At 45.6% G+C, this 26,397-nt stretch overlaps 1 protein-coding gene across 7 annotated transcripts in view; it reads right to left on the bottom strand.

The window, feature by feature from the left end:
- Nucleotides 1-26,397, bottom strand: part of VIT (vitrin) — a 1,755,407-nt gene that overhangs the window by 1,568,568 nt on the left and 160,442 nt on the right. For all 7 annotated transcript variants that reach the window (XM_069234891.1, XM_069234890.1, XM_069234889.1 and 4 more), the window contains one exon: nucleotides 10,071-10,141. In XM_069234891.1, coding sequence (XP_069090992.1) covers nucleotides 10,071-10,101 — 31 coding nt within the window. In that variant the 5' untranslated portion in view covers nucleotides 10,102-10,141. The remainder of the gene's footprint in view (nucleotides 1-10,070; nucleotides 10,142-26,397) is intronic.

The raw sequence follows: 26,397 nt of genomic DNA, 5'->3' as shown, positions 1-26,397 counted from the left end.
TCACTTGGACAGAGTCGCTGGATTCAAGGGACCTCGCTCGTCGTGCTGAGAGGAGACCCAAGGGACCGGTAATGCAGCTCTTTGGTGCCTGCGGTTGCAGGGGGAAGATTCCATCGACCCACGGGAGATTTCTTCTGAGCTTCTGGTGCAGAGAGGAGGCAGGCTACCCCCACAGCATGCACAAGCAGGAAAACAGTCGAGAAGGCGGCAGGATCAGCGTTACAGAGTTGCCGTAGTCGTCTTTGCTACTATGTTGCAGGTTTGCAGGCTTCCAGCGCGGTCAGCAGTCGATTCCTTATCAGAAGGTGAAGAGAGAGATGCAGAGGAACTCGGATGAGCTCTTGCATTCGTTATCTAAAGTTTCCCCAGAGACAGAGACCCTAAATAGCCAGAAAAGAGGGTTTGGCTACCTAGGAGAGAGGATAGGCTACTAACACCTGAAGGAGCCTATCAGCAGGAGTCTCTGACGTCACCTGGTGGCACTGGCCACTCAGAGCAGTCCAGTGTGCCAGCAGCACCTCTGTTTTCAAGATGGCAGAGGTCTGGAGCACACTGGAGGAGCTCTGGACACCTCCCAGGGGAGGTGCAGGTCAGGGGAGTGGTCACTCCCCTTTCCTTTGTCCAGTTTCGCGCCAGAGCAGGGGCTAAGGGGTCCCTGAACCGGTGTAGACTGGCTTATGCAGAATTGGGCACATCTTTGCCCAACAAAGCATTTCCAGAGGCTGGGGGAGGCTACTCCTCCCCTGCCTTCACACCATTTTCCAAAGGGAGAGGGTGTCACACCCTCTCTCAGAGGAAGTTCTTTGTTCTGCCATCCTGGGCCAGGCCTGGCTGGACCCCAGGAGGGCAGCTGCCTGTCTGAGGGGTTGGCAGCAGCAGCAGCTGCAGTGAAACCCCAGGAAGGGCAGTTTGGCAGTACCAGGGTCTGTGCTACAGACCACTGGGATCATGGGATTGTGCCAACTATGCCAGGATGGCATAGAGGGGGCAATTCCATGATCATAGACATGTTACATGGCCATATTCGGAGTTACCATGGTGAAGCTACATATTGGTAGTGACCTATATGTAGTGCACGCGTGTAATGGTGTCCCCGCACTCACAAAGTTCAGGGAATTGGCTCTGAACAATGTGGGGGCACCTTGGCTAGTGCCAGGGTGCCCTCACACTAAGTAACTTTGCACCTAACCTTTACCAGGTAAAGGTTAGACATATAGGTGACTTATAAGTTACTTAAGTGCAGTGTAAAATGGCTGTGAAATAACGTGGACGTTATTTCACTCAGGCTGCAGTGGCAGGCCTGTGTAAGAATTGTCAGAGCTCCCTATGGGTGGCAAAAGAAATGCTGCAGCCCATAGGGATCTCCTGGAACCCCAATACCCTGGGTACCTCAGTACCATATACTAGGGAATTATAAGGGTGTTCCAGTAAGCCAATGTAAATTGGTAAAAATGGTCACTAGCCTGTTAGTGACAATTTGGAAAGAAATGAGTGAGCATAACCACTGAGGTTCTGATTAGCAGAGCCTCAGTGAGACAGTTAGTCACTACACAGGTAACACATTCAGGCACACTTATGAGCACTGGGGCCCTGGGTTACCAGGGTCCCAGTGACACATACAACTAAAACAACATATATACAGTGAAAAAATGGGGGTAACATGCCAGGCAAGATGCTACTTTCCTACACAACCCCCCCCCCAAACGAAGGACAATAAGACTAGCCATTACCTGATGAGTCCTCATTGTCTAAGTGGAAATATCTGGAGAGTCCATCTGCATTGGAGTGGCTACTCCCAGGTCTATGTTCCACTGTATAGTCCATTCCCTGTAGGGATATGGACCACCTCAACAATTTAGGATTTTCACCTTTCATTTGATTTAGCCAAAGTAGAGGTTTGTGGTCTGTCTGAACAATGAAGTGAGTGCCAAACAGGTATGGCCTCAACTTCTTCAGAGCCCAGACCACAGCAAAGGCCTCCCTCTCAATGGCAGACCAACGCTTTTCTCTAGGGGTCAACCTCCTACTAATAAAAGCAACAGGTTGATCCTGGCCCTCAGAATTAAGTTGTGATAGGACTGCCCCTACTCCTAATTCAGATGCATCAGTTTGGACATAGAATTTTTTAGAGTAACAAGGGCTTTTCAGGACAGGTGCAGAGCACATGGCCTGCTTCAGCTCCTCAAAAGCTTTCTGACAGTTTGCTGTCCATAATACCTTTTTAGGCATTTTCTTGGATGTGAGGTCATTAAGAGGGGCTGCAATGGAGCCATAGTTCTTAATGAACCTCCTGTAATACCCAGTGAGGCCTAGGAAGGCTCTCACCTGAGTCTGAGTGGTAGGGGGAACCCAATCAATAATAGTTTGGATTTTCCCCTGTAGTGGTGCAATCTGTTCCCCACCAACAAGGTGTCCCAGATAAACCACCTTACCCTGCCCTATCTGGCACTTTGAAGCCTTGATAGTGAGGCCTGCCTTTTGCAGGGCCTCCAAAACTTTCCATAGGTGGACCAGGTGATCATCCCAGCTGGAGCTAAAGACAGCTATATCGTCCAAATATGCTGCACTGAAAGCTTCCAGCCCTTGCAGGACTGTGTTCACCAACCTCTGAAAAGTGGCAGGTGCATTTTTCAAACCAAAAGGCATTACAGTAAACTGGTAATGTCCTCCAATGGTAGAAAATGCAGTCTTAGATTTAGCATCTTCTGATAATTTGATCTGCCAATACCCTGCAGTCAAATCAAAAGTGCTTAGATACTTGGCAGATGCCAGTGTATCTATAAGCTCATCTGCCCTGGGTATAGGGTGAGCATCAGTTTTGGTTACCAAGTTGAGACCTCTATAGTCTACACAAAACCGCATTTCCTTCTTTCCATCTTTAGAATTGGGTTTTGGTACCAGTACCACAGGGGAAGCCCATGGACTCTCAGAGTGCTCAACCACTCCTAGTTCCAACATTTTCTGCACTTCTTGCTTTATGCAGTCCCTGACATGGTCAGGCTGCCTATAGATCTTACTTTTGACAGGTAAACTGTCTCCAGTATCTATAGTGTGCTCACACCAAGAAGTGGTGCCTGGCACAGTAGAGAAGAGTTCTGAAAATTGTCCTAGGAGATTTATGCAATGGTCTTTCTGCTCAGCAGTAAGACAATCAGCCAAAACTACACCTTCCACAAGAGCATCTTGTTCTGTGGAAGAGAAGAGATCAGGTAGAGGATCACTGTCTTCTTCCTGTCCCTCATCAGTTGCCATGAGCAGGGTGAGATCAGCCCTGTCATAGTAGGGTTTCAGGCGGTTGACATGGAGCACCCTAAGGGGACTCCTGGCAGTGCCTAAGTCAACTAAGTAGGTGACTTCACCCTTCTTTTCAACAATTGTGTGGGGTCCACTCCATTTATCTTGGAGTGCTCTTGGGGCCACAGGCTCCAAGACCCACACTTTCTGCCCTGGTTGGTACTGAACCAAAACAGCCTTCTGATCATGCCATTGCTTCTGGAGCTCTTGGCTGGCCTGAAGGTTTTTACTGGCCTTTTTCATGTACTCAGCCATTCTTGATCTGAGACCAAGTACATAATCCACAATATCCTGCTTAGGAGCTTTTAAAGGTTGTTCCCAACCCTCCTTTACAAGTGTGAGTGGACCCCTAACAGGGTGTCCAAAAAGAAGTTCAAAGGGGCTGAAGCCCACTCCTTTTTGGGGTACCTCCCTGTAGGCAAAAAGGAGGCATGGTAGAAGGATATCCCATCTCCTGCGGAGTTTTTCAGGGAGACCCATAATCATGCCTTTGAGAGTTTTATTAAATCTCTCCACCAGTCCATTTGTTTGTGGATGATAGGGTGTTGTGAACTTGTACGTTACACCACACTCCTTCCACATGGCCTTTAAGTATGCAGACATGAAATTGCTTCCTCTGTCTGATACTACTTCCTTTGGGAAGCCCACCCTGGAAAATATTCCCAGGAGGGCCTTTGCCACTGCAGGAGCTGTAGTGGTCCTTAAAGGAATTGCTTCAGGATATCTTGTGGCATGGTCCACTACCACCAAGATAAACCTATTGCCTGAAGCAGTAGGAGGGTCAAGGGGGCCAACTATGTCAACCCCTACCCTTTCAAAGGGAACCCCAACCACAGGCAGTGGAATAAGGGGTGCCTTTGGGGTGCCACCTGTCTTGCCACTGGCTTGACAGGTTTCACAGGACTTACAAAATTCCTTTGTGTCCTCAGACATCTTAGGCCAATGAAACAGGGGAACAAGCCTGTCCCAAGTTTTCATTTGTCCTAGGTGCCCAGCTAAGGGAATGTCATGTGCCAGTGTTAGGAGGAACTTTCTGTACTCCTGAGGAATCACTAATCTCCTGGCAGCTCCAGGTTTAGGATCCCTATGCTCAGTGTACAAGAGGTTGTCCTCCCAGTGATAGAAAAAGAGAAAAAGTTTTCAGAACTTTTTGGAAAGACAGAAAAAAAACTTTTTAAACTTTTAAGAACTTTTTGAAAGTTTAGAAGTACTTTTCAGCACTTAGAAAAGAGTGAAAAGAGGAAATGCAAAACTTTTTGGCTATGTGTATATACACTGACCTTGTTTTGTATATTTTTCTCTTATGAAAAGTACAATGACAAGAGTGGTAAGTAGTCTCAAGCACTTATCCCACCACTGCACAACCAATGTAGGAGGCTGGACTGGCTTGTAGTGAGTACCAAGGGGTACTTGCACCTTGCACCAGGCCCAGTTATCCCTTATTAGTGTATAGGGTGTCTAGCAGCTTAGGCTGATAGATAATGGTTGCTTAGCAGAGCAGCTTAGGCTGAACTAGGAGACGTGTGAAGCTACTACAGTACCACTTAGTGTCATATGCACAATATCATAAGAAAACACAATACACAGTTATACTAAAAATAAAGGTACTTTATTTTTATGACAATATGCCAAAGTATCTTAGAGTGTACCCTCAGTGAGAGGATAGGAAATATACACAAGATATATATACACAATAGCAAAAATATGCAGTATAGTCTTAGAAAACAGTGCAAACAATGTATAGTTACAATAGGATGCAATGGGGAAACATAGGGATAGGGGCAACACAAACCATATACTCCAAAAGTGGAATGCGAACCACGAATGGACCCCAAACCTATGTGACCTTGTAGAGGGTCGCTGGGACTATTAGAAAATAGTGAGAGTTAGAAAAATAACCCTCCCCAAGACCCTGAAAAGTGAGTGCAAAGTGCACTAAAGTTCCCCTAAGGACAAAATAGTCGTGTTAGAGGAATAATGCAGGAAAGACACAAACCAGCAATGCAACAACTGTGGATTTCCAATCTAGGGTACCTGTGGAACAAGGGGACCAAGTCCAAAAGTCACAAGCAAGTCGGAGATGGGCAGATGCCCAGGAAATGCCAGCTGCGGGTGCAAAGAAGCTTCGACTGGACAGAAGAAGCTGAGGTTTCTGCAGGAACAAAAAGGGCTAGAGACTTCCCCTTTGGTGGACGGATCCCCCTCGCCTTCGAGAGTCGTGCAGAAGTTTTTTCCCGCCGGACGGATGCCAACAAGCCTTGCTACACGCAAATCGTTTGTTTGGCGTTTTTGGACGCTGCTGGGGCCCAGGAGGGACCAGGAGGTCGCAAGTTGGACCTGAAGAGAGAGGGGACGTCGAGCAAGACAACGAGCCCTCACTGAAGCAAGTAGCACCCAGAGAAGTGCCAGAAACAGGCACTACAAGGATGCGTGAAACGGTGCTCGCCAAAGTTGCACAAAGGAGTCCCACGTCGCCGGAGACCAACTTAGAAAGTTGTGCAATGCAGGTTAGAGTGCCGTGGACCCAGGCTTGGCTGTGCACAAAGGATTTCTGCCGGAAGTGCACAGGGGCCGGAGTAGCTGCAAAGTCGCGGTTCCCAGCAATGCAGCCCAGCGAGGTGAGGCAAGGACTTACCTCCACCAAACTTGGACTGAAGAGTCACTGGACTGTGCGGGTCACTTGGACAGAGTCGCTGGATTCGAGGGACCTCGCTCGTCGTGCTGAGAGGAGACCCAAGGGACCGGTAATGCAGCTTTTTGGTGCCTGCGGCTGCAGGGGGAAGATTCCGTCGACCCACGGGAGATTTCTTCTGAGCTTCTGGTGCAGAGAGGAGGCAGGCTACCCCCACAGCATGCACAAGCAGGAAAACAGTCGAGAAGGCGGCAGGATCAGCGTTACAGAGTTGCAGTAGTCGTCTTTGCTACTATGTTGCAGGTTTGCAGGCTTCCAGCGCGGTCAGCAGTCGATTCCTTATCAGAAGGTGAAGAGAGAGATGCAGAGGAACTCGGATGAGCTCTTGCATTCGTTATCTAAAGTTTCCCCAGAGACAGAGACCCTAAATAGCCAGAAAAGAGGGTTTGGCTACCTAGGAGAGAGGATAGGCTACTAACACCTGAAGGAGCCTATCAGCAGGAGTCTCTGACGTCACCTGGTGGCACTGGCCACTCAGAGCAGTCCAGTGTGCCAGCAGCACCTCTGTTTCCAAGATGGCAGAGGTCTGGAGCACACTGGAGGAGCTCTGGACACCTCCCAGGGGAGGTGCAGGTCAGGGGAGTGGTCACTCCCCTTTCCTTTGTCCAGTTTCGTGCCAGAGCAGGGGCTAAGGGGTCCCTGAACCGGTGTAGACTGGCTTATGCAGAATTGGGCACATCTGTGCCCAACAAAGCATTTCCAGAGGCTGGGGGAGGCTACTCCTCCCCTGCCTTCACACCATTTTCCAAAGGGAGAGGGTGTCACACCCTCTCTCAGAGGAAGTTCTTTGTTCTGCCATCCTGGGCCAGGCCTGGCTGGACCCCAGGAGGGCAGCTGCCTGTCTGAGGGGTTGGCAGCAGCAGCAGCTGCAGTGAAACCCCAGGAAGGGCAGTTTGGCAGTACCAGGGTCTGTGCTACAGACCACTGGGATCATGGGATTGTGCCAACTATGCCAGGATGGCATAGAGGGGGCAATTCCATGATCATAGACATGTTACATGGCCATATTCGGAGTTACCATGGTGAAGCTACATATAGGTAGTGACCTATATGTAGTGCACGCGTGTAATGGTGTCCCCGCACTCACAAAGTTCAGGGAATTGGCTCTGAACAATGTGGGGGCACCTTGGCTAGTGCCAGGGTGCCCTCACACTAAGTAACTTTGCACCTAACCTTTACCAGGTAAAGGTTAGACATATAGGTGACTTATAAGTTACTTAAGTGCAGTGTAAAATGGCTGTGAAATAACGTGGACGTTATTTCACTCAGGCTGCAGTGGCAGGCCTGTGTAAGAATTGTCAGAGCTCCCTATGGGTGGCAAAAGAAATGCTGCAGCCCATAGGGATCTCCTGGAACCCCAATACCCTGGGTACCTCAGTACCATATACTAGGGAATTATAAGGGTGTTCCAGTAAGCCAATGTAAATTGGTAAAAATGGTCACTAGCCTGTTAGTGACAATTTGGAAAGAAATGAGAGAGCATAACCACTGAGGTTCTGATTAGCAGAGCCTCAGTGAGACAGTTAGTCACTACACAGGTAACACATTCAGGCACACTTATGAGCACTGCGACCCTGGGTTACCAGGGTCCCAGTGACACATACAACTAAAACAACATATATACAGTGAAAAAATTGGGGTAACATGCCAGGCAAGATGGTACTTTCCTACAGTATATACGCTTCGGGATGCTTGTGCACGCAAACGCCAATCCAAGGTTGCCGAAAATGCAGGCACATAAACCTTGACACATGCGTTTGTATGCTAAACAAACATTGGCAAAGTCTATGGCTTGGCCATTTAAAGCAGCGACTCATTGGCTTTGCCAATGCTTGTTTAGAAGCCTAATTGCTCGTGCCTCTAAGTTTGCTTTATACTAAATAGAAATGCTACTGTGAAGCCTGTATTTAGTGTACAGATAACAGACAGTAGTCAATGCTTATTAATTATTGTGAGATTTCGGAGACTGGTTAGATCCAGAGGGCTTCATTAATATCTTTGGGAAAGGCACACAGACTCCCCAGCAACTTTTAGTTTAAATCAGCTATGCCTAGTTCCATGTAACAAAAGCATAAAATACACATATATATATGTTATTGACTCAATTGTGTTCAACGCAAAAAATAGCAGGAAGGGACAAATACAATCATTGATTTCAAGTAATCAGTGATAAATCCTGATTTCTGGGGACAATTTCTTTCCCTTAGTTATTTAAATCATTTTGATAGCAAAGGTAAGCAGTGGTTATTCGGTAAACATTTCATAAATATTAACACAAACAAATGAACACAAAAATATACATAACATTACAAACATTATAGAAAAGTGTACATAACATTACAAACATTATAGAAAAGAGACCTACTCATTGAGTCGTGGTGATCACAAAGGAGGGATATGCCCCTCGTTCGTTCTTTATCTTGTGGTCACTGTCAAGAAAATCAAATTGTGATCCACTGGGAGACAATGGCTGAGGACCTAAGGTGCACCCAGCTGTCAAATACCTGTCTATTTATTTCAAACGGTATTGTATGATGCATATCTCATTTCTTTATACATTGACTTATAAGCCCTCAGTCTCGCATAAAATGGGTCAACGCGTTTCGGCCTATCACATCATGGCCTCATCAGGACTCAGGAAGGGCAGTGCCGCCTCTCTTATTCTGTTGGCAGTCGAGATATTTACAAAGAGCCTCGTTTATTAGCTAAAGAAAAATTTATTGTCTTTAGACTTAGAAAGCAAAGACGCAACCTCTGTACTTCTGATGGTTCTATATTATTGTCGTAGTTGGGGAAACCAATTCCCTAGTCTGTAATGAAAACAACCGTTCAGCAAGGGCGAAGAAGCGCTTATGTCGTTTCGGCCGGGAAGGAGGAAAACACTCATCCTGGTGTGTGCTGAGTAACAGCAACGCTAAAAGCCTCGCGCGTATGAATTATGACTCAATTGTGTTCAACAGCATTGCGAAATATTTTTGGCTGTCTAGATTAAAGCAGTTTTACATGCTAATCTGTGGGTTTTTCAAGACGCACAAGAGTTAGTAAATGTCTGATTGTTTTTTCTAAATACTTTGCTGAATTTAAAAAGACTAAAAACTCAGGACCCAATTTAGAGCTTGTTGAAGAAGATACTCTGTTATAGCTGGTGATGGACTACCCAGTCCACCAAACGGAAGGCCTGGCTGCCATATTTAGAGTCGTACCTTCAGTATGCCAATGATGCAGACTACTCCATCTCTGCCACTGGCATACACCTCCCATGGCCCAACAGAGTAAGGGCTGTCGGAGGCCATCTGTTCACCTACCCTATTTAGGATGAGTGGACAAACAGCAAGCTTTCACTCCCAGACACAGCCAAATAAAACCTCGTGGTGTAGGGCGGTGAAAACTGTAAAATGACCCCACACCATGGTGGAACACTCCCATGGCAAGGGAATCATTGTTTTTTTTTTAATTTAAAAAATGTTGAAAGTTTGACAAATATCAAGGTTTCAAAGCTTTCAAAGCAACATTTGTTCCTGGAAATGCAAGAGATGTCTGCTGGGTGGCAGACATCTCTAAATTTTGGTGAGTGGAGTACCCTCACCATGGCGGAAGTAAAGTACTCCACCATGGCAAAGATACATACGCTGTCTGCCAAACACGGAATCAGGCCCTATGTTTGTCACCTTTTGCATACGCTGATGATTGTTTTGATGTGGGATACCATTAACAGCCGGCCTTTCATACTTTGTGCCAAAACATTGGGCCTGATTCATAAAGGTAAAGTTTATAATTTTTCGGTATTCACAAACTGTTCTTTTGTCATAACTTACACTTTTGTAGTAACTTACATATGTCCAACCACTGCATGTGAAAATAATGGAAATAGGGGCTTACCACAAAAGTAATACTGTTGTACTACAAAATGCAGTTTGTGAATAAGGCCCAATAATTTTAAACTACAACATGTTTTCTTCAGGCCTAAATTCAAGTCTTCACTGCTTTTTTGAAGTTCAAAATAGAAAAGTTGAATTTTATACTGATTACATTTATTTTTCCTATTTGTATGAGCCTCTATAACATAGACATGCAAAATACTCACCAACAAGAGATATGATAATTATTTCCTTCATTGTTGCAGAGCAAACATTCAGGGATTCAGTTTAAGATTACCTAAAGAAAAGCAGATACATATTATTATAATGTTTCAACAGCCCAATCATGTTTTTTCAATTAATAAAGAAAAATACATTTGCGTATGAAGGGAAGAGAAACACCAAGAGAGCAAGAAGCAGTTATTTCTGTCACAAGCATAGATAAAAATTGAATTGAGCACAGCTGACACTGGCAATCTGCTACACTTACTCCGCTCAACTAATGTGTATGAGACTCATTTTGCAGTGCAACTTTGAAATGTTACTAGCACCCAGGGTTCCTGGCAGACTAAAAGTTACAAGGTGCCAAACAGCCCAAGATTCAATTACCTAGTATATTACATGTATTGGTTTATATAATTCATTCATTCATAGTTGTTCCCACATCAACTACGTTGTTTTCAGTATGATGCATATTAGGCGGACTTTGGTGCATACTGCACTGGATCACAAAATACATTATACTGGTTGTTGTGCACTCACATTGGTTTGGGTTACTGGAACACCAAAAAAAGGCACTGACATATGTGAGAAATCATTAGGTTTAAGGTGTATACTTTTTTAAATACAGTATATTGTTGTGTGTGCCCCATATATTTATTTATATCAACAGAACACTGCTGTGTCTGCTTAGCACATTCGGTTATGCACAGTGTAGGAGGCTGGCCTGGCTTGTAGTGGGTACCAGAGGTACTTACACTCTGTACCAGGTCCAGTTATCCCTTATCAGTGTAGAAGAGGTGTTTCTAGCAGCGTAGGCTGATAGAAGGTAGCTATAGCAGAGCAGCTTAGGCTGAACTAGGAGACATGCAAAGCTCCTACTATACCACTGGTGTCATATGCACAATATCATAAGAAAACACAATACACAGATATACTAAAAATAAAGGTACTTTATTTTTATGACAATATGCCAAAAGTATCTCAGTGAGTACCCTCAGTATGAGGATGACAAATATACTCAAGATATATGTACACAATACCAAAAATATGCAGTAATAGCAAAAGGAAATAATGCAAGCAGTGTAAAGTTACAATAGATTGCAATAGGAGCACATAGGTATAGGGGCAACACAAACCATATACTCCAAAAGTGGAATGCGAACCCGGAATGGACGCCAAACCTATGTGACCTTGTAGAGGGTCGCTGCGACTGTAGGAAAACGGTGAAGGTTAGAAAAATAGCTCACCCCAAGACCCTGTATAGTAGGTGTAAAGTGCACCTACAACCCCCAGAGAGCACAGAAGTCGTGATAGGGGGATTCTGCAAGGAAAACCAACAACAGCAATGCCACAACAGTGGATTTCCAGACCTGAGTACCTGTAAGACAAGGGGACCAAGTCCAAGAGTTGCGACAGTGTCGAGAGAAGGCAGGAGCCCAGGAAATGCCAGCTGAGGATGCAAGGAAGCAGCCACCGGATGGAAGAAGCTTGGTGTTTTGCAAGAACGAAGAGGACTAGGAACTTTCCCTTTGGAGGATGGATGTCCCATGTCGTGAAGAAGCTTGCAGATGTGTTCCCACGCAGAAAGACTGCAAACAAGCCTTGCTAGTTGCAAGGGTCGCGGTTAGGGTTTTTGGATGCTGCTGTGGCCCAGGAGGGACCAGGATGTCGCCACTTGGATGAGGAAACAGAGGGGGCGTCCAGCAAGACAGGGAGCCCTAATAGAAGCAGGTAGTACCCGCAGAAGTACCAGATCAGGCACTTAGAAGAGGAGTGAACGGGAGTCCACCCGAAGTCAGAAAAGGGAGTCCCACAACGCCGGCGGACAACTCAGAAGGTTGTGCACTGCAGGTTGGAGTGTCAGGGACCCAGGCTTGGCTGTGCACGAAGGAAATCCTGGAAGAGTGCACAGGAGCCGGAGCAGCTGCAAATCACGTGGTACCCAGCAATGCAGTCTAGCGTGGGGAGGCATGGACTTACCTCCACCAAACTTGGACTGAAGAGTCACTGGACTGTGGGAGTCACTTGGAAAGAGTTGCTGAGTTCCAGGGCCCACGCTCGTCGTGCTGAGTGGGGACCCAGAGGACCGGTGATGCAGTCTTTTGTTGCCTGCGGTTGCAGGGGGAAGATTCCGTTGACCCACAGGAGATTTCTTCAGAGCTCCTGGTGCAAGAAGGAGGCAGGCTACCCCCAGAGCATGCACCACCAAGAAACAGGCAAGAAAGCCGGCAGGATGAAGTGATACAAGGTTGCAGTAGTCGTCTTTGCTACTTTGTTGTGGTTTTGCAGGCGTCCTGAGCAGTCAGCGGTCGATCCTTTGGCAGAAGGTGAAGAGGGAGATTCAGAGGAACTCTAGTGAGCTCTTGCATTCAGTATCTGAAGAATTCCCCAAAGCAGAGACCCCAAATAGCCAGAAAAGGAGGTTTGGCTACCTAGGAAGGAGGATAGGCTAGTAAGAAAGGGAAGAGCCTATCAGAAGGAGTCTCTGACGTCACCTGATGGCACTGGCCACTCAGAGCAGTCCAGTGTGCCAGCAACACCTAGGTTTCTAAGATGGCAGAGGTCTGGAGCACACTGGAGAAGCTCTAGGCACCTCCCCAGGGAGGTGCAGGTCAGGGGAGTGGTCACTCCCCTTTCCTTTGTCCAGTTTTGCGCCAGAGCAGGGCTGGAGGATCCCTAAACCGGTGTAGACTGGCTTATGCAGAGATGGGCAGCATCTGTGCCCATCAAAGCATTTCCAGAGGCTGAGGGAGGCTACTCCTCCCCAGCCATCACACCTATTTCCAAAGGGAGAGGGTGTCACACCCTCTCTCAGAGGAAATCCTTTGTTCTGCCTTCCTGGGCCAGGGCTGCCTGGACCTCAGGAGGGCAGAAACCTGTCTGAGGGGTTGGCAGCAGCAGCAGCTGCAGTGGAGACCCCGGAAAAGCAGTTTGGCAGTACCCGGGTTCTGTGCTAGAGACCCGGGGGATCATGGAATTGTCTCCCCAATGCCAGAATGGCATTGGGGTGACAATTCCATGATCTTAGACATGTTACATGGCCATGTTCGGAGTTACCATTGTGACGCTATACATAGGTAGTGACCTATGTATAGTGCACGCCTGAAATGGTGTCCCCGCACTCACAAAGTCCGTGGAATTTGCCCTGAACAATGTGGGGCACCTTGGCTAGTGCCAGGGTGCCCACACACTAAGTAACTTTGCACCCAACCTTCACCAGGTGAAGGTTAGACATAGAGGTGACTTATAAGTTACTTAAGTGCAGTGGTAAATGGCTGTGAAATAACGTGGACGTTATTTCACTTAGGCTGCAGTGGCAGGCCTGTGTAAAAATAGTCAGATCTCCTTATGGGTGGCAAAAGAAATGCTGCAGCTCATAGGGATCTCCTGGAACCCCAATACCCTGGGTACCTCAGTATCATATACTAGGGAATTATAAGGGTGTCCCAGTATGCCAATGTGGATTGGTGAAATTGGTCACTAGCCTGTTAGTGACAATTTGGAAAGCAGAGAGAGCATAACCACTGAGGTTCTGGTTAGCAGAGCCTCAGTGAGACAGTTAGTCATCACACAGGGAACACATACTGTGGTACTGAAAATTCTGGACCCGTGTTATAAACGTCGTCGTATCACAATGATTTTGGTATCAGCAGACCGGGAATGATTAGAATAGTATGCACAAGCATTGTATTCATATTCGGGTAACAAAATCACCCGAATATCAGAGTTTCCGTCCTGAACCCTTGTGTTCCATTTAAACAACAGCCATTTTATGATTGCCCTCACATAGGCCAATGTCTAATGCTGAAAACGAGTCTGAAGGACACGTACATCTTTGCTGACTCCTCTGTGACCTGGGCAAGCTGACTCCACTGCCTGAAGCCAAACCTGTTCGGCCAGTTTCTTTCCCAGTGGCCGAATGAGATTAGTATCAAGGCACAACACATCATAAACCTTTCATCACACACAAACCATGCCTAATCTTACACACACCTGTCCCTGTTTCTTTCTTTATGACTTGCTTTACAAGGAGGAGGTGCCCGTTTATATTAGGGGTCCGTCGATATCTGATGAAAGTACTAAGCCTTGCCGGGTAATTGATTGAGGGCTGGACAAACTGGAATATGGGCTTGTCATCATAAACCTGCTATTTCTTTGTAGTGAAAATATGTGAATGGTCAACTGTAAAATAAGGAATGTTTGCCTAAAGCATAATATTTTGTATAAAAGAGAAGGTTAGCTTTGCAAGAGGAGCAGTCTCCTGAGAATATACACCGTGTTGTACTTCTAGGATACCTGTTACTGGCTGCAGCCAATAAACAAGATCTTTGACTTCACCAAGAAGACTCTGTGTTTCTGTAGTCTGAAACAGGAAGGACTCGAAGTCTTAGGTTGTGTTCCCTGGCACCACTGGGTTCTGAAAAACCCAGTACTTCAGTTGGCGCCCAACGTGGGGCGATTTCAGCGGTACCAGTCCAAGCCAGAGGTTTGTGAGGAGCTTCGTGTGAAAATTCTGGAGGAAGGCCGCCACTTCATCGACCCCTGTATGTCGACGTGTCCGAAAGTCTTTGCTGCAAGGTTCCCCGCTTCCCGACGGCTACGAAGGACTGCTGCCCTGACTATCGCCCTGTTTTGGACCCTTGATGATTTGGTAGAGCGAAACGATAAACGAGTCTTCTGGTGACGTCATCGATACCTCAGTTAAGTATAAGTGGAGCGTCTCCCAGTCCTTAGTTTGGTTCTTAGTTTGGTATCCCCTTGGGATCTTTGATTTGGAACTTGCAAGTACCAAAGCCGAGGGATTTGTGTATTCACGAGACTATCGTATTCGATATTCCTTTGAAGTTTGAAGCTAGACTAGAGAGCGAAGATGCCTGGTCTTAGCAGATATGGAAATTTGTTTTGTCTTGGTTATAATAGGGATTCCCGATTGGAGGACTCGTGTCCGGTTCCTCCGATTGGAACTCCAACCTATGAACTATATGTGAAACATGGCATAGGCCCCATCATATATAATGAAGTATGGATCCGATACACCAGGAAAGATGGTGTTTTAAAATAGCCCCAATATGGTAGTCTTGACACAGAGATTCTGAATAATCTGGAGGTTAAACTTTTCAAGAAGAAAGCCCGGCCGGCGACGTTTGACTCTTTCCGCCTATGGCGTAAGGAAGCCAAACAGAAGGAAATTAAATTAGCAAAGAGAAATAAGAGGGAAGAGGGTATCTCGATAATGCAAGCTGCTATGCAGTTTAAAGATGATGAAGAAGAACAGATGAATGAGCAGTTGCACAGGCAACGTAAAATGGTGACCGATAAATGTTATCCAGTTTTTCCGCTTCTTCAGCAAGATGCAGCAAAAGAGCTTGAGAAAGATCCTTTAATGTCACACTTGTTGAGTTCGCCACCCCCTTATGCGCAGAATGCTACAGCACCTCCACAACCTTTAGCTGTGCAACCTCCGGTTATTGGGCCTCAGGTTCTTCCACAGCCGCCAGCTCCTTTTCAGTTGGCTCCTACTACTATGGCGCAGCCCCTTCAAGGGCCGCCAACTTCGCTACTTGCTCCATCTGTACCTCCTGCGACTTTATGTACTACATCGACTGCCTCTTCTGATGTTCTTCCTGATACTGCCTCTGCGTCTGCTTCTGCGTCTGCCTTGCCTCCCTCTGTTTTTCCTACTGTTCTTTCATCAACTTCTCCTTCTGTCCGACAGAGAATGACAGATACTGTTGCCAGCCTTATATTTTTCCTATCTTTGGGTCGTCTGGTGTGACCCCAGATTCGGAGCGTAAGCAGGCGCGTAGTCAACTGCCTAATTCTCAAGAGAGAGAAATGTTTGACCGTATGGCACGTAAATGGGTTGTTTACCCTTTAAGATACGATGTAGAGTCTGTTATGGATGTCTTCCGCCAATGGGAAGCTCCGAAACAAAGATACGTTTTTGAGAAAATGTGTGCTTTCCTTTGTGAGGAATTGGAAGATAATGATTTGGAAACAAATCCGCCTGATTTGTGCCGTGTACGGTTTGAGTTTGCAAAGGGCACGATTGTGGGTTCGGATATTGAAACAGCAGTTGCGACGTTGTTGTCCTTTAGGAATAAGGATCCTTCTCAGTCAGTGTTCCAATATGACTCCTCTGTTAAAAAAAAGGTGCAACAGTACCCAATGAGAGAAGTCCCTCCGGTATGGAAGGACGCCGTTGCGGCTGATGTTGCTAATCAAATTGATGCTGTCCCAGCTCATTTTCAGCGTGTTTGGGTACATGTTCCGTGGAAGCGAGCTGAAGTTTTAGCCCTTAAGCAGACTTTGCCTGATCCCCGTAAAAACCCTGCAGGGTATTATAAGGAATTATCATAGACTGCAGACTCATGCATTATGAATTTAGCCGACAGACATGTTATTTGGGAATGTTGTCCCACAGCCTTTGTGGGGAATGATTCGCCATACAGATCATGCACAAGAGTTAGGTGACTCATGGGCTAATATTAGTGCTGCAAATGATAGACAAGTTGGTGGTGCCAAGCGTGAGCCTTTGGTAGCAGAACTGCCTGCTAGGATCATTACTTACATGAAGACTTTAATGCCTGCAATGCGTGTGAATTGGGATAAACTGTCTGCGTGTACGCAGAAGAAAGATGAAACAGTGTCTGATTTCTTCACCAGGTTTGAGGAAACGTTTATCGACCACAGTGGTCAAGATATGAGTACAGAAGGTGGTCAACGATTGTTCGTCGACAAGTTTGTGCACAATTTGCTTGCCGAGCTGTGTAAGAAATTGAAGGATTCAGAGAGTTCTTGGGCCGTTTCCTCTTCAGCACAAATATTGGCTACTGCACAGTACTACGAAAATAGGGATAAAGATGAGAAGGATAGAGCAGACAAGAAAACTAAAGAATTAAAGACGAAGGTTCTTTTACAACAGGCGTATCCGCCACGTGGTGGTCAGAGTAACTATCAGCAACCTCAACAGTTCCAGAGAAACTCGCAAAGGTTCGAGTTTTCTCAACCATGTGTTCCTGTAGGTCCCAATCAGTGTTCATATTGTAAAGAAGAGGGTCATTTCAAGTATAGTTGTCCTATTTTGTTACAGCGTATGAATGATGCTTCTGGGGCAAGAGGTCGAGGTGTTCAACAAGCTCCTAGAGGTAGAGGACGTGGAAGTTTCCCCAAGAACACGCGTTCCTTTCCGTCTCAAAACTCAATGAATAGTTTTGACCAGCAACATAACGCGTCTGGTAGGACGGCTCAGTACTATGCTGACGACTACTATGCAGAAGATGAGAATCTGGAAGGTAATAATTGCTAGGACAGCCATAGACGGAGAGAGGGAGTTTTTTTAGTTCCAGTAGATCAGAATGGACCTTATGTTAAGGTGATTACATCAGGTGTGTCGGAGCCTTTTCTGTTGGATACTGGTGCTACAAAGAGTTCTATTATGCACTCAAAACTCCCTGGCGCACCTTTGTCTGGCGAGATGAATGTTTCAGTAGGTTTTTCTGGCGCCCCGGTTAGGAACCCGATTTCTATTCCTATGTCCCTTTCTGTTGGATCTTGTGAATTGGAAGCACCCCTTATTCTGACGACAGGTTGTGGTGAAAACTTGTTAGGATTGGAGTTGTTGAAAAGATTGTATGCAACATTATATTGTTCTCCTTCGGGAGTACAACTTACACTGGGTAGGAAAATGGTCTCTCCAATGTATTTGTCGAAGGATAAACTTTCGACCGAATTGTCGTTTCTTCCTGATATCATTTGGGCTACTGGTCCTAATGATGTGGGTCTTTTGGAAATACCACCTTATGTTGTGACATTGAAAGCCAATGCTAAATTACAACGTAAAATGGTGACCGATAAATGTTATCCAGTTTTTCCGCTTCTTAAGCAAGATGCAGCAAAAGAACTTGAGAAAGATCCTTTAATGTCACACTTGTTGAGTTCGACACCCCCTTATGCGCAGAATGCTACAGCACCTCCGCAACCTTTAGCTGTGCAACCTCCGGTTATTGTGCCTCAGGTTCTTCCACAGCCGCCAGCTCCTCTTCAGTTGGCTCCTACTACTATGGCGCAGCCCCTTCAAGGGCCGCCGACTTCGCTACCTGCTCCATCTGTACCTCCTACGACTTTATGTACTACATCGACTGCCTCTTCTGGTGTTCTTCCTGATACTGCCTCTGCGTCTGCCTCTGCGTCTGCCTTGCCTCCCTCTGTTTTTCCTCCTGTTCTTTTATCAACTTCTCCTTCTGTCCGACAGAGAATGACAGATACTGTTGCCAGCCTTATATTTCCTCTCTTTGGGTCGTCTGGTGTGACCCCAGATTCGAAGCGTAAGCAGTCGCGTAGTCAACTGCCTAATTCTCGAGAGAGAGAACTGTTTGACCGTATGGCGCGTAAAAGGGTTGTTTACCCTTTAAGATACGATGTAGAGTCTGTTATGGATGTCTTCCGTCAATGGGAAGCACCGAAACAAAGATACGTTTTTGAGAAAATGTGTGCTTTCCTTTGTGAGGAATTGGAGGATAATGATTTGGAAACAAATCCGCCTGATTTGTGCCGTGTACGGTTTGAGTTTGAAAAGGGCACGATTGTGGGTTCCGATGTTGAGAAAGCAGTTGCGACGTTGTTGTCCTTTAGGAATAAGGATCCTTCTCAGTCATTGTTCGAACATGACTCCTCTGTTAAAAAAAAGGTGCGACAGCACCCAATGAGAGAAGTCCCTCCGGTATGGAAGGACGCCGTTGCGGCTGATGTTGCTAATCAAATTGATGCTGTCCCAGCTCATTTTCAGCGTGTTTGGGTACATGTTCCGTGGAAGCGAGCTGAAGTTTTAGCCCTTAAGCAGACTTTGCCTGATCCCCGTAAAAACCCCGCAGGGTATTATAAGGAATAATCACAGACTGTAGACTCATGCATTATGAATTTAGCCGACATAGACATGTTATTTGGGAATGTTATTCCACAGCCTTTGTGGGGATTGATTCGCCATACAGATCATGCGCAAGAGTTAGGTGACTCATGGGCTAATATTAGTGCTGCAAATGATAGACAAGTTGGTGGTGCCAAGCCTGAGCCTTTGGTAGCAGAACTGCCTGCTAGGATCATTACTTACATGAAGACTTTAATGCCTGCGATGCGTGTGAATTGGGATAAATTGTCTGCGTGTAAGCAGAAGAAAGATGAAACAGTGTCTGATTTCTTCACCAGGTTTGAGGAAACGTTTATCGACCACAGTGGTCAAGATATGAGTACAGAAGGTGGTCAACGGTTGTTCGTCGACAAGTTTGTGCACAATTTGCTTGCCGAGCTGTGTAAGAAATTGAAGGATTCAGAGAGTTCTTGGGCCGTTTCCTCTTCAGCACAAATATTGGCTACTGCACAGTACTACGAAAATAGGGATAAAGATGAGAAGGATAGAGCAGACAAGAAAACTAAAGAATTAAAGACGAAGGTTCTTTTACAACAGGCGTATCCGCCACGTGGTGGTCAGAGTAACTATCAGCAACCTCAACAGTTCCAGAGAAACTCGCAAAGGTTCGAGTTTTCTCAACCACGTGTTCCTGTAGGTCCCAATCAGTGTTCATATTGTAAAGAAGAGGGTCATTTCAAGTATAGTTGTCCTATTTTGTTACAGCGTACGAATGGTGCTTCTGGCGCAAGAGGTCGAGGTGTTCAACAAGCTCCTAGAGGTAGAGGACGTGGAAGTTTTCCCCAGAACATGCGTTCCTTTCCGTCTCAAAACTCAATGAATAGTTTTGACCAGCAACATAACGCGTCTGGTAGGATGGCTCAGTACTATGCTGACGACTACTATGCAGAAGATGAGAATCTGGAAGGGAGTTTTTTTAGTTCCAGTGGATCAGAATGGACCTTATGTTAAGGTGATTACATCAGGTGTGTCAGAGCCTTTTCTGTTGGATACTGGTGCTACAAAGAGTTCTATTATGCACTCAAAGCACCCTGGCGCACCTTTGTCTGGCGAGATGAATGTTTCAGTAGGTTTTTCTGGCGCCCCGGTTAGGAACCCGATTTCTAGTCCTATGTCCCTTTCTGTTGGACCTTGTGAATTGGAAGCACCCCTTATTCTGATGACAGGTTGTGGTGAAAACTTGTTAGGATTGGATTTGTTGAAAAGATTGTATGCGACATTATATTGTTCTCCTTCGGGAGTACAACTTACACTGGGTAGGAAAATGGTCTCGCCAATGTATTTGTCAAAGGATAAACTTCCGACCGAATTGTCGTTTCTTCCTGATACCATTTGGGCTACTGGTCCTAATGACGTGGGTCTGTTGGAAATACCGCCTTATGTTGTGACATTGAAAGCCAATGTTAAATTACCACGCATTCAACAATACAAGATCTCTAGTGAAGGTGAAAAGGCGTTGCTAGCGATCATTTATGATTTAATTGAAAAAGATGTAATTGAAGAGACAAGAGGCAACGTTTGTAATAGTCCTGTTCTGCCTGTTTTGAAACGTACTGACCCCTCTAAGCCACCTTTTTACAGGCTCGTGATTGATCTTAGAGAGGTAAATAAAATAGTTGTGCCACAGTTTCCAGTTGTTCCTGATATCACTGCCATATTGACTATGATTCCAGCTTCCGCCACCTGGTTCTCGGTGATTGACTTAAAGAATGCTTTCTTCAGCATCCCGATTGCAAAGGAGAGCAGGGATATTTTTGGCTTCAGTTTAGGAGGCCGAAGTTTCCGCTTCAAACGCGCTCCACAAGGCTACTGTGAAAGTCCATCAATATATAGTCAGGCTTTAAAAACACAGCTTGATGCAATTGTTTTACCTGACGGCGCTACCCTTATTCAGTACATTGATGATTTGCTAGTCGCTACAGATACTGAAGAGATTTGTAAAGAAGCCACCTTGTTGTTGTTGCGTCATTTGTCTGATTTACATCGCAAAGTGTCCCTTTCAAAACTGCAATATTGTCGACAAGAAGTGACCTACTTAGGTCATCTCTTATCGAAGGAGGGAAGGAAACTGACCTCAGAAAGAATTCAGGCAATTGCAAAATTGAGTGTGCCGAAGACACAGAGAGAAGTACATGCTTTCTTGGGCATTACATCATACTGCAGACAATGGATGCCGAATTTTTGGCCAAACCTTTGGTAGCATTGACCTATAAAGATACACCGAACCCCATTCCGTGGTCTGAAGATTGTCAGAAAAGTTTTTCCGAATTGCGTAATGCATTGTGTTCGGCTCCTGTGTTGGGTACCCCCGACTACAGTAAGCCCTTTTCACTGTATGTCCATGAGAAAGAGGGTTGTGCATTGTCAGTGCTGACACAGTCTTTTGGAGACAAGCAGCGCCCATGCGCATATTTTTCGTCAACTTTGGATCCGGTAGCTAAAGCATTGCGAGTTGCTTGAGAGCCACAGCGGCAGCAGCTGTTTCTATTCGACAGTCTGCTGGGTTAATGATGAATAATATGTTGATTGTGATGGTTCCACATGCAGTGGACACGTTGTTAAACAGGACCAAGACACAGCATTTAACTAGTGCTCGATTGTCAGGTTACGAGTTGACACTGTTAGCGAGTCATGTGCACATAAAGAGGTGCAATACGTTGAATCCAGCCACGTTATTGCCAATTTCAGTAGAAACAGATGATGTTGAACAACATGATTGTTTTCTTAGGACAGAAGAAGAAACGAAAGGGAGAGTAGATCTTAAAGATACTCCTCTTGTAAAGTGTGATGGTACCTTATGGGTGGATGGTTCATGCTTCAAGCTTCCGAATGGTGATACGACTGCAGCATATGCTGTCACAACTTTGCATACGATTGTTGAAGCTGCACGTATACCACATAATTCAGCTCAAGCAGCAGAGCTGATTGCACTTACGAGAGCGTGTGCGTATCGAAAGGAATGAAAGTGACCATATATACCGACAACCAGTATGCGTTTGGTGTGGCCCATAGTTTTGGACGATTGTGGAAAGAACGTGGGTTCCTGACTTCGCATGGAGCTAAAATTCAGCATGGTCAGTTGGTGAATGAGCTTCTTGAGTCACTGACCTTGCCATTACAAGTTGCGATTGTGAAATACAGTGCACACAAGAAGGTTACTGATGATGTTGGTCGTGGCAATGCACTTGCTGACGAAATCACAAAAGAAACAGCAAAAGATGTGATGAATCGAATGTATGTTGCAGGCCCCGCAAGATGGGTTGGTGACGTTGGAATATGTGAAGATACGATAGAGGGTGTGAAGTCTCTTCAAGCTGAAGCTTCAGAGAAAGAGTTGAGTGTGTGGAAAGAAAGTACGGGTAAATTGGATGAAAATGGTTGTTGGGTTGACTTGTCAGAACATCAGCGATGGTTGTTACCCGATGCATATGTGCTTGCAGTGGTGACAATGGCTCATGGAATGGCCCATATCAGTGCGAAAGGGATTTGTAAGTTGTTGGCTCCAGTATGGCAAAATGCTGGAATTCCTAAATGTGCAGAGAATGTGGTCAAGAATTGCATGGTGTGTCTGAAATACAATCCTGGTAGGGGAACCCCAACTCCAGCTGGTCATTTTGCGCCTCCAACGTATCCGTTCGAGGTTTTGCAGCGAGATTTCATCCACATGGAAAGGTGCAACAATCTGAAATACGTACTCGTTGTTGTTTGTGCTTTTTCAAGATGGGTAGAAGCATATCCCTTAAAAGACAACACTGCCTTATCCACAGCTAAAGCCCTTGCTAAAGAATTCTTCCCTAGGTTTGGAATGCCGAGAATGGTCTGGAGTGATAATGGAATGGGAGTGAATTTGTGGGTCGAGTGATGAAAAAAGTATGTGAAGGGCTAGGTATCCAGCAAAAATTCCACGCTGCAAATCACCCCCAATCAGCTGGATTAGTAGAGTGCTATAATGACACGCTAAAACTGAAGTTGGCAAAGATACAAGCGAGCTCTGGTCTTAAATGGCCTGACGCTCTGCCTTTAGCACTCCTATCAACAAGAATGACTGTGCATTCGCGAGTGGGACTTAGTCCCCATGAAATTGTGTTCGGCCGCCCGGCCAACATATGGGAGTGCCAAAACCAACAAAATTCAGTGAGATGGAACACCCTGTACTGCTTGATTATTTGTATGAATTGACAGCTAAATTGCGTGTTCTACACCAACAGGTTCACGATACTCTGCCTCAGGTCTCGGAAGCTCCAGGACATCTTATCGATCCTGGATCATGGGTACTGGTCAAGAACTTCCAGCGGAGAAAGAATGACCAGCCCCGTTGGACCGGCCCCTACCTCGTCCTTCTCTCAACAAGATCAGCTGTTCGAGTGGAAGGGAAAAAGAACTGGATCCACGGCGTGCACTGCAAGAGGGTCCCTTTTCCTCTACTGCATGACCGGTGGGTCCAGGAGGGGATCGCTGACTCTGAGACTGAGACTGTGCCTCGTTTTTTGCAATTTAGCGATGCACGTGTAAAAGGAACAATTTCTGAACGAGAAAGTGACAATAATTTGCAAGGAGCTGTGCCACCGTCAATTCGATTGAACACTACAGAGCCTGAACTCTTGTTCCAGAACCAGACAGTACCTGGAAAAAGCCGTCATAATTTGAGACCAAGAACTAAGGACAAATAATTTTTTTTCCCGTTCCTTTGCTATTTTTTGAAAGTGCGGCTCTCTCATCTGAGAAAGTTTCTTATTTTTGTTTTTTTTTCTTTTCGAACCGCCATCCGGGTTCAGCTGTAGGGTCGTGGTTGCCCAAGTCTTTGGAGTGCAGCTGAAGACGTTAGGTCGACAGTTCTGGTCGGTCTAAGGGAGTTGCCCTAGACTGACAGAAGCATTCCCTAGCATAGAACACCCTACCACCACGAGCAGCAATTAGAGAGGATGGAGTTTTTCAAGAATGAGAGACCTGCCAGACAGATGGACTTTAAAGCCAGAATGGGTATAATAATGACAAAGAAACGATTTTTGATATTATGTATTTTCATGTTGCTTAGTGTAATGACGTTTTTAATAGGATATGTTTTATTCTCTTTTCAAGTGACATTTGCACCCATTACACAGCCCATACCTCCCTCTACTGTTTCCTCGCATTCTTTTCACCCCCTGCCTGAACACGAGTCTGCCAGAAGATTAGAATTTGTCAACAATTCATTCATTCAGCTTCTACACCAACACCAATTAGTAGTGAACACAACTAACTATTGGGTGTGTGGTCTTATGCCTATACTACTGATAAAGGTATCCCTTATCTGGTCCTGCCTTTCAGCCATAATGGTTCTGTATGGGCATATAGAACGGTGTTCATATACGCGTATGAAGCCAACCCCCTACGTTCTGTGAAAGATAATCCTAAGAATAGTGCTCTAGCTAAGGGTATAGTAGATATGATTAGGGAAGATATTTCCTATGAGACTATCCCGAGAGATGAGACACTAGCATATATTGGATGGAACATAACAGGATATGGAGTTACTCTGAGTGGGAACCAGCGAGCAAAGAGATCCTCCCCGATTTGGATTGTACCCCATCAGGGTCACCTATGTCTGCAAGGTAATGGCAAGAATCCCAGAGCTCAGTTAGGGAAAAGTATCTGCACTGAAACATATGTTTTTGCGTCTCAGACTTCTCCTTCGTTCTTAGCAGCTAAGGGTACCTATTTCATCTGCCATAATAGAGCCTATACATGGTTGCCTCCTGACTTCTCAGGCACATGTTTTGTTTCGTTCCTGTTACCTCCCACCTACACGGCCGCGGCAGATTACCATAAAACAAGGATAGTTAGAGGTGTCATAAGTAAAGAAGACACTACAGGACAAGATTTTGGAGATTTCGTAAAGGGTTTTCTGCCGTTTTGGGGCCCTATGGTTAACAGCAGGAACATAAGGCAATTGACAAGGGTGGTTGAATCCACGGTAGTTGAAACCGCCGGTGCCCTTAGTAATTTGACTGCTGAGCTCCAGTCGGATCGCCTTATGACTCTTCAGAACAGGGTCGCATTAGACGTCATACTTGCAGACCGAGGTGGGGTATGTAAAGTGATCCAATCAAGTTGCTGTGTTTTCATCCCAGATAATGCTCCGACAGTCTACCAGGCCATTTCCAAACTGCATAAGATCTCCGAATCTATTCACGTGGATAAAGGAGATTGGTCATTGATGGGGTGGTTCTGGGAGCTGATATCCGCCTGGGGATGGAAGACTCTGGTAGTCATTGGGATGATCTTAGCCATTCTTTTCCTGTCCTGTCTGTGTGTACAGTGTGCTCCTGCAATATGTGGCCTCTGTGCTACATCGTGTGTAAGGAAACCTGTATCAAGGGACGAGCTAAGTAATAGGATGATGCTACAGCAACATCTCAACGACTTTATGAATATAGACCTGGACTCAGATTAGCGTGAGTATAGGTTATTGCCTATGTAAGGGCAAAAGGAGGGTCTGTGGTACTGAAAATTCTGGACCCGTGTTATAAACGTCGTCGTATCACAACGATTTTGGTATCAGCAGACCGGGAATGATAAGAATAGTATGCACAAGCATTGTATTCATATTCGGGTAACAAAATCACCCGAATATCAGAGTTTCCGTTCTGAACCCTCGTGTTCCATTTAAACGACAGCCATTTTATGATTGCCCTCACATAGGCCAATGTCTAATGCTAAAAACTAGTCTGAAGGACACGTACATCTTTGCTGACTCCTCTGTGACCTGGGCAAGCTGACTCCACTGCCTGAAGCCAAACCTGTTCGGCCAGTTTCTTTCCCAGTGGCCGAATGAGATTAGTATCAAGGCACAACACATCATAAACCTTTCATCACACACAAACCATGCCTAATCTTACACACACCTGTCCCTGTTTCTTTCTTTATGACTTGCTTTACAAGGAGGAGGTGCCCGTTTATATTGGGGGTCCGTCGATATCTGATGAAAGTACTAAGCCTTGCCGGGTAATTGATTGAGGGCTGGACAAACTGGAATATGGGCTTGTCATCATAAACCTGCTATTTCTTTGTAGTGAAAATATGTGAATGGTCAACTGTAAAATAAGGAATGTTTGCCTAAAGCATAATATTTTGTATAAAAGAGAAGGTTAGCTTTGCAAGAGGAGCAGTCTCCTGAGAATATATTTCAGTACCACAATACAGGGCACACTTATGAGCACTGGGGCCCTGGCTGGCAGGATCCCAGTGACACATACACTAAAAGAACATATATGCAGTGAAATATGGGGGTAACATGCCAGGCAATATGGTACTTTCCTGCACACAGTAAACACTCTGGTATGTATATATACCACATTGGTGTGCTCAACCATGTATTGGTTTGTAGGCATACTTTGTCAGGTTGTCATATTAATGAGTAAACATGC

Source organism: Pleurodeles waltl, chromosome 5 (genome assembly GCF_031143425.1).
Source record: "Pleurodeles waltl isolate 20211129_DDA chromosome 5, aPleWal1.hap1.20221129, whole genome shotgun sequence".
NCBI lineage: Eukaryota > Metazoa > Chordata > Amphibia > Caudata > Salamandridae > Pleurodeles > Pleurodeles waltl.
The sequence above is the reverse complement of the archived record's forward strand: the minus strand, read 5'-3'. Positions and strand labels throughout refer to the sequence as shown.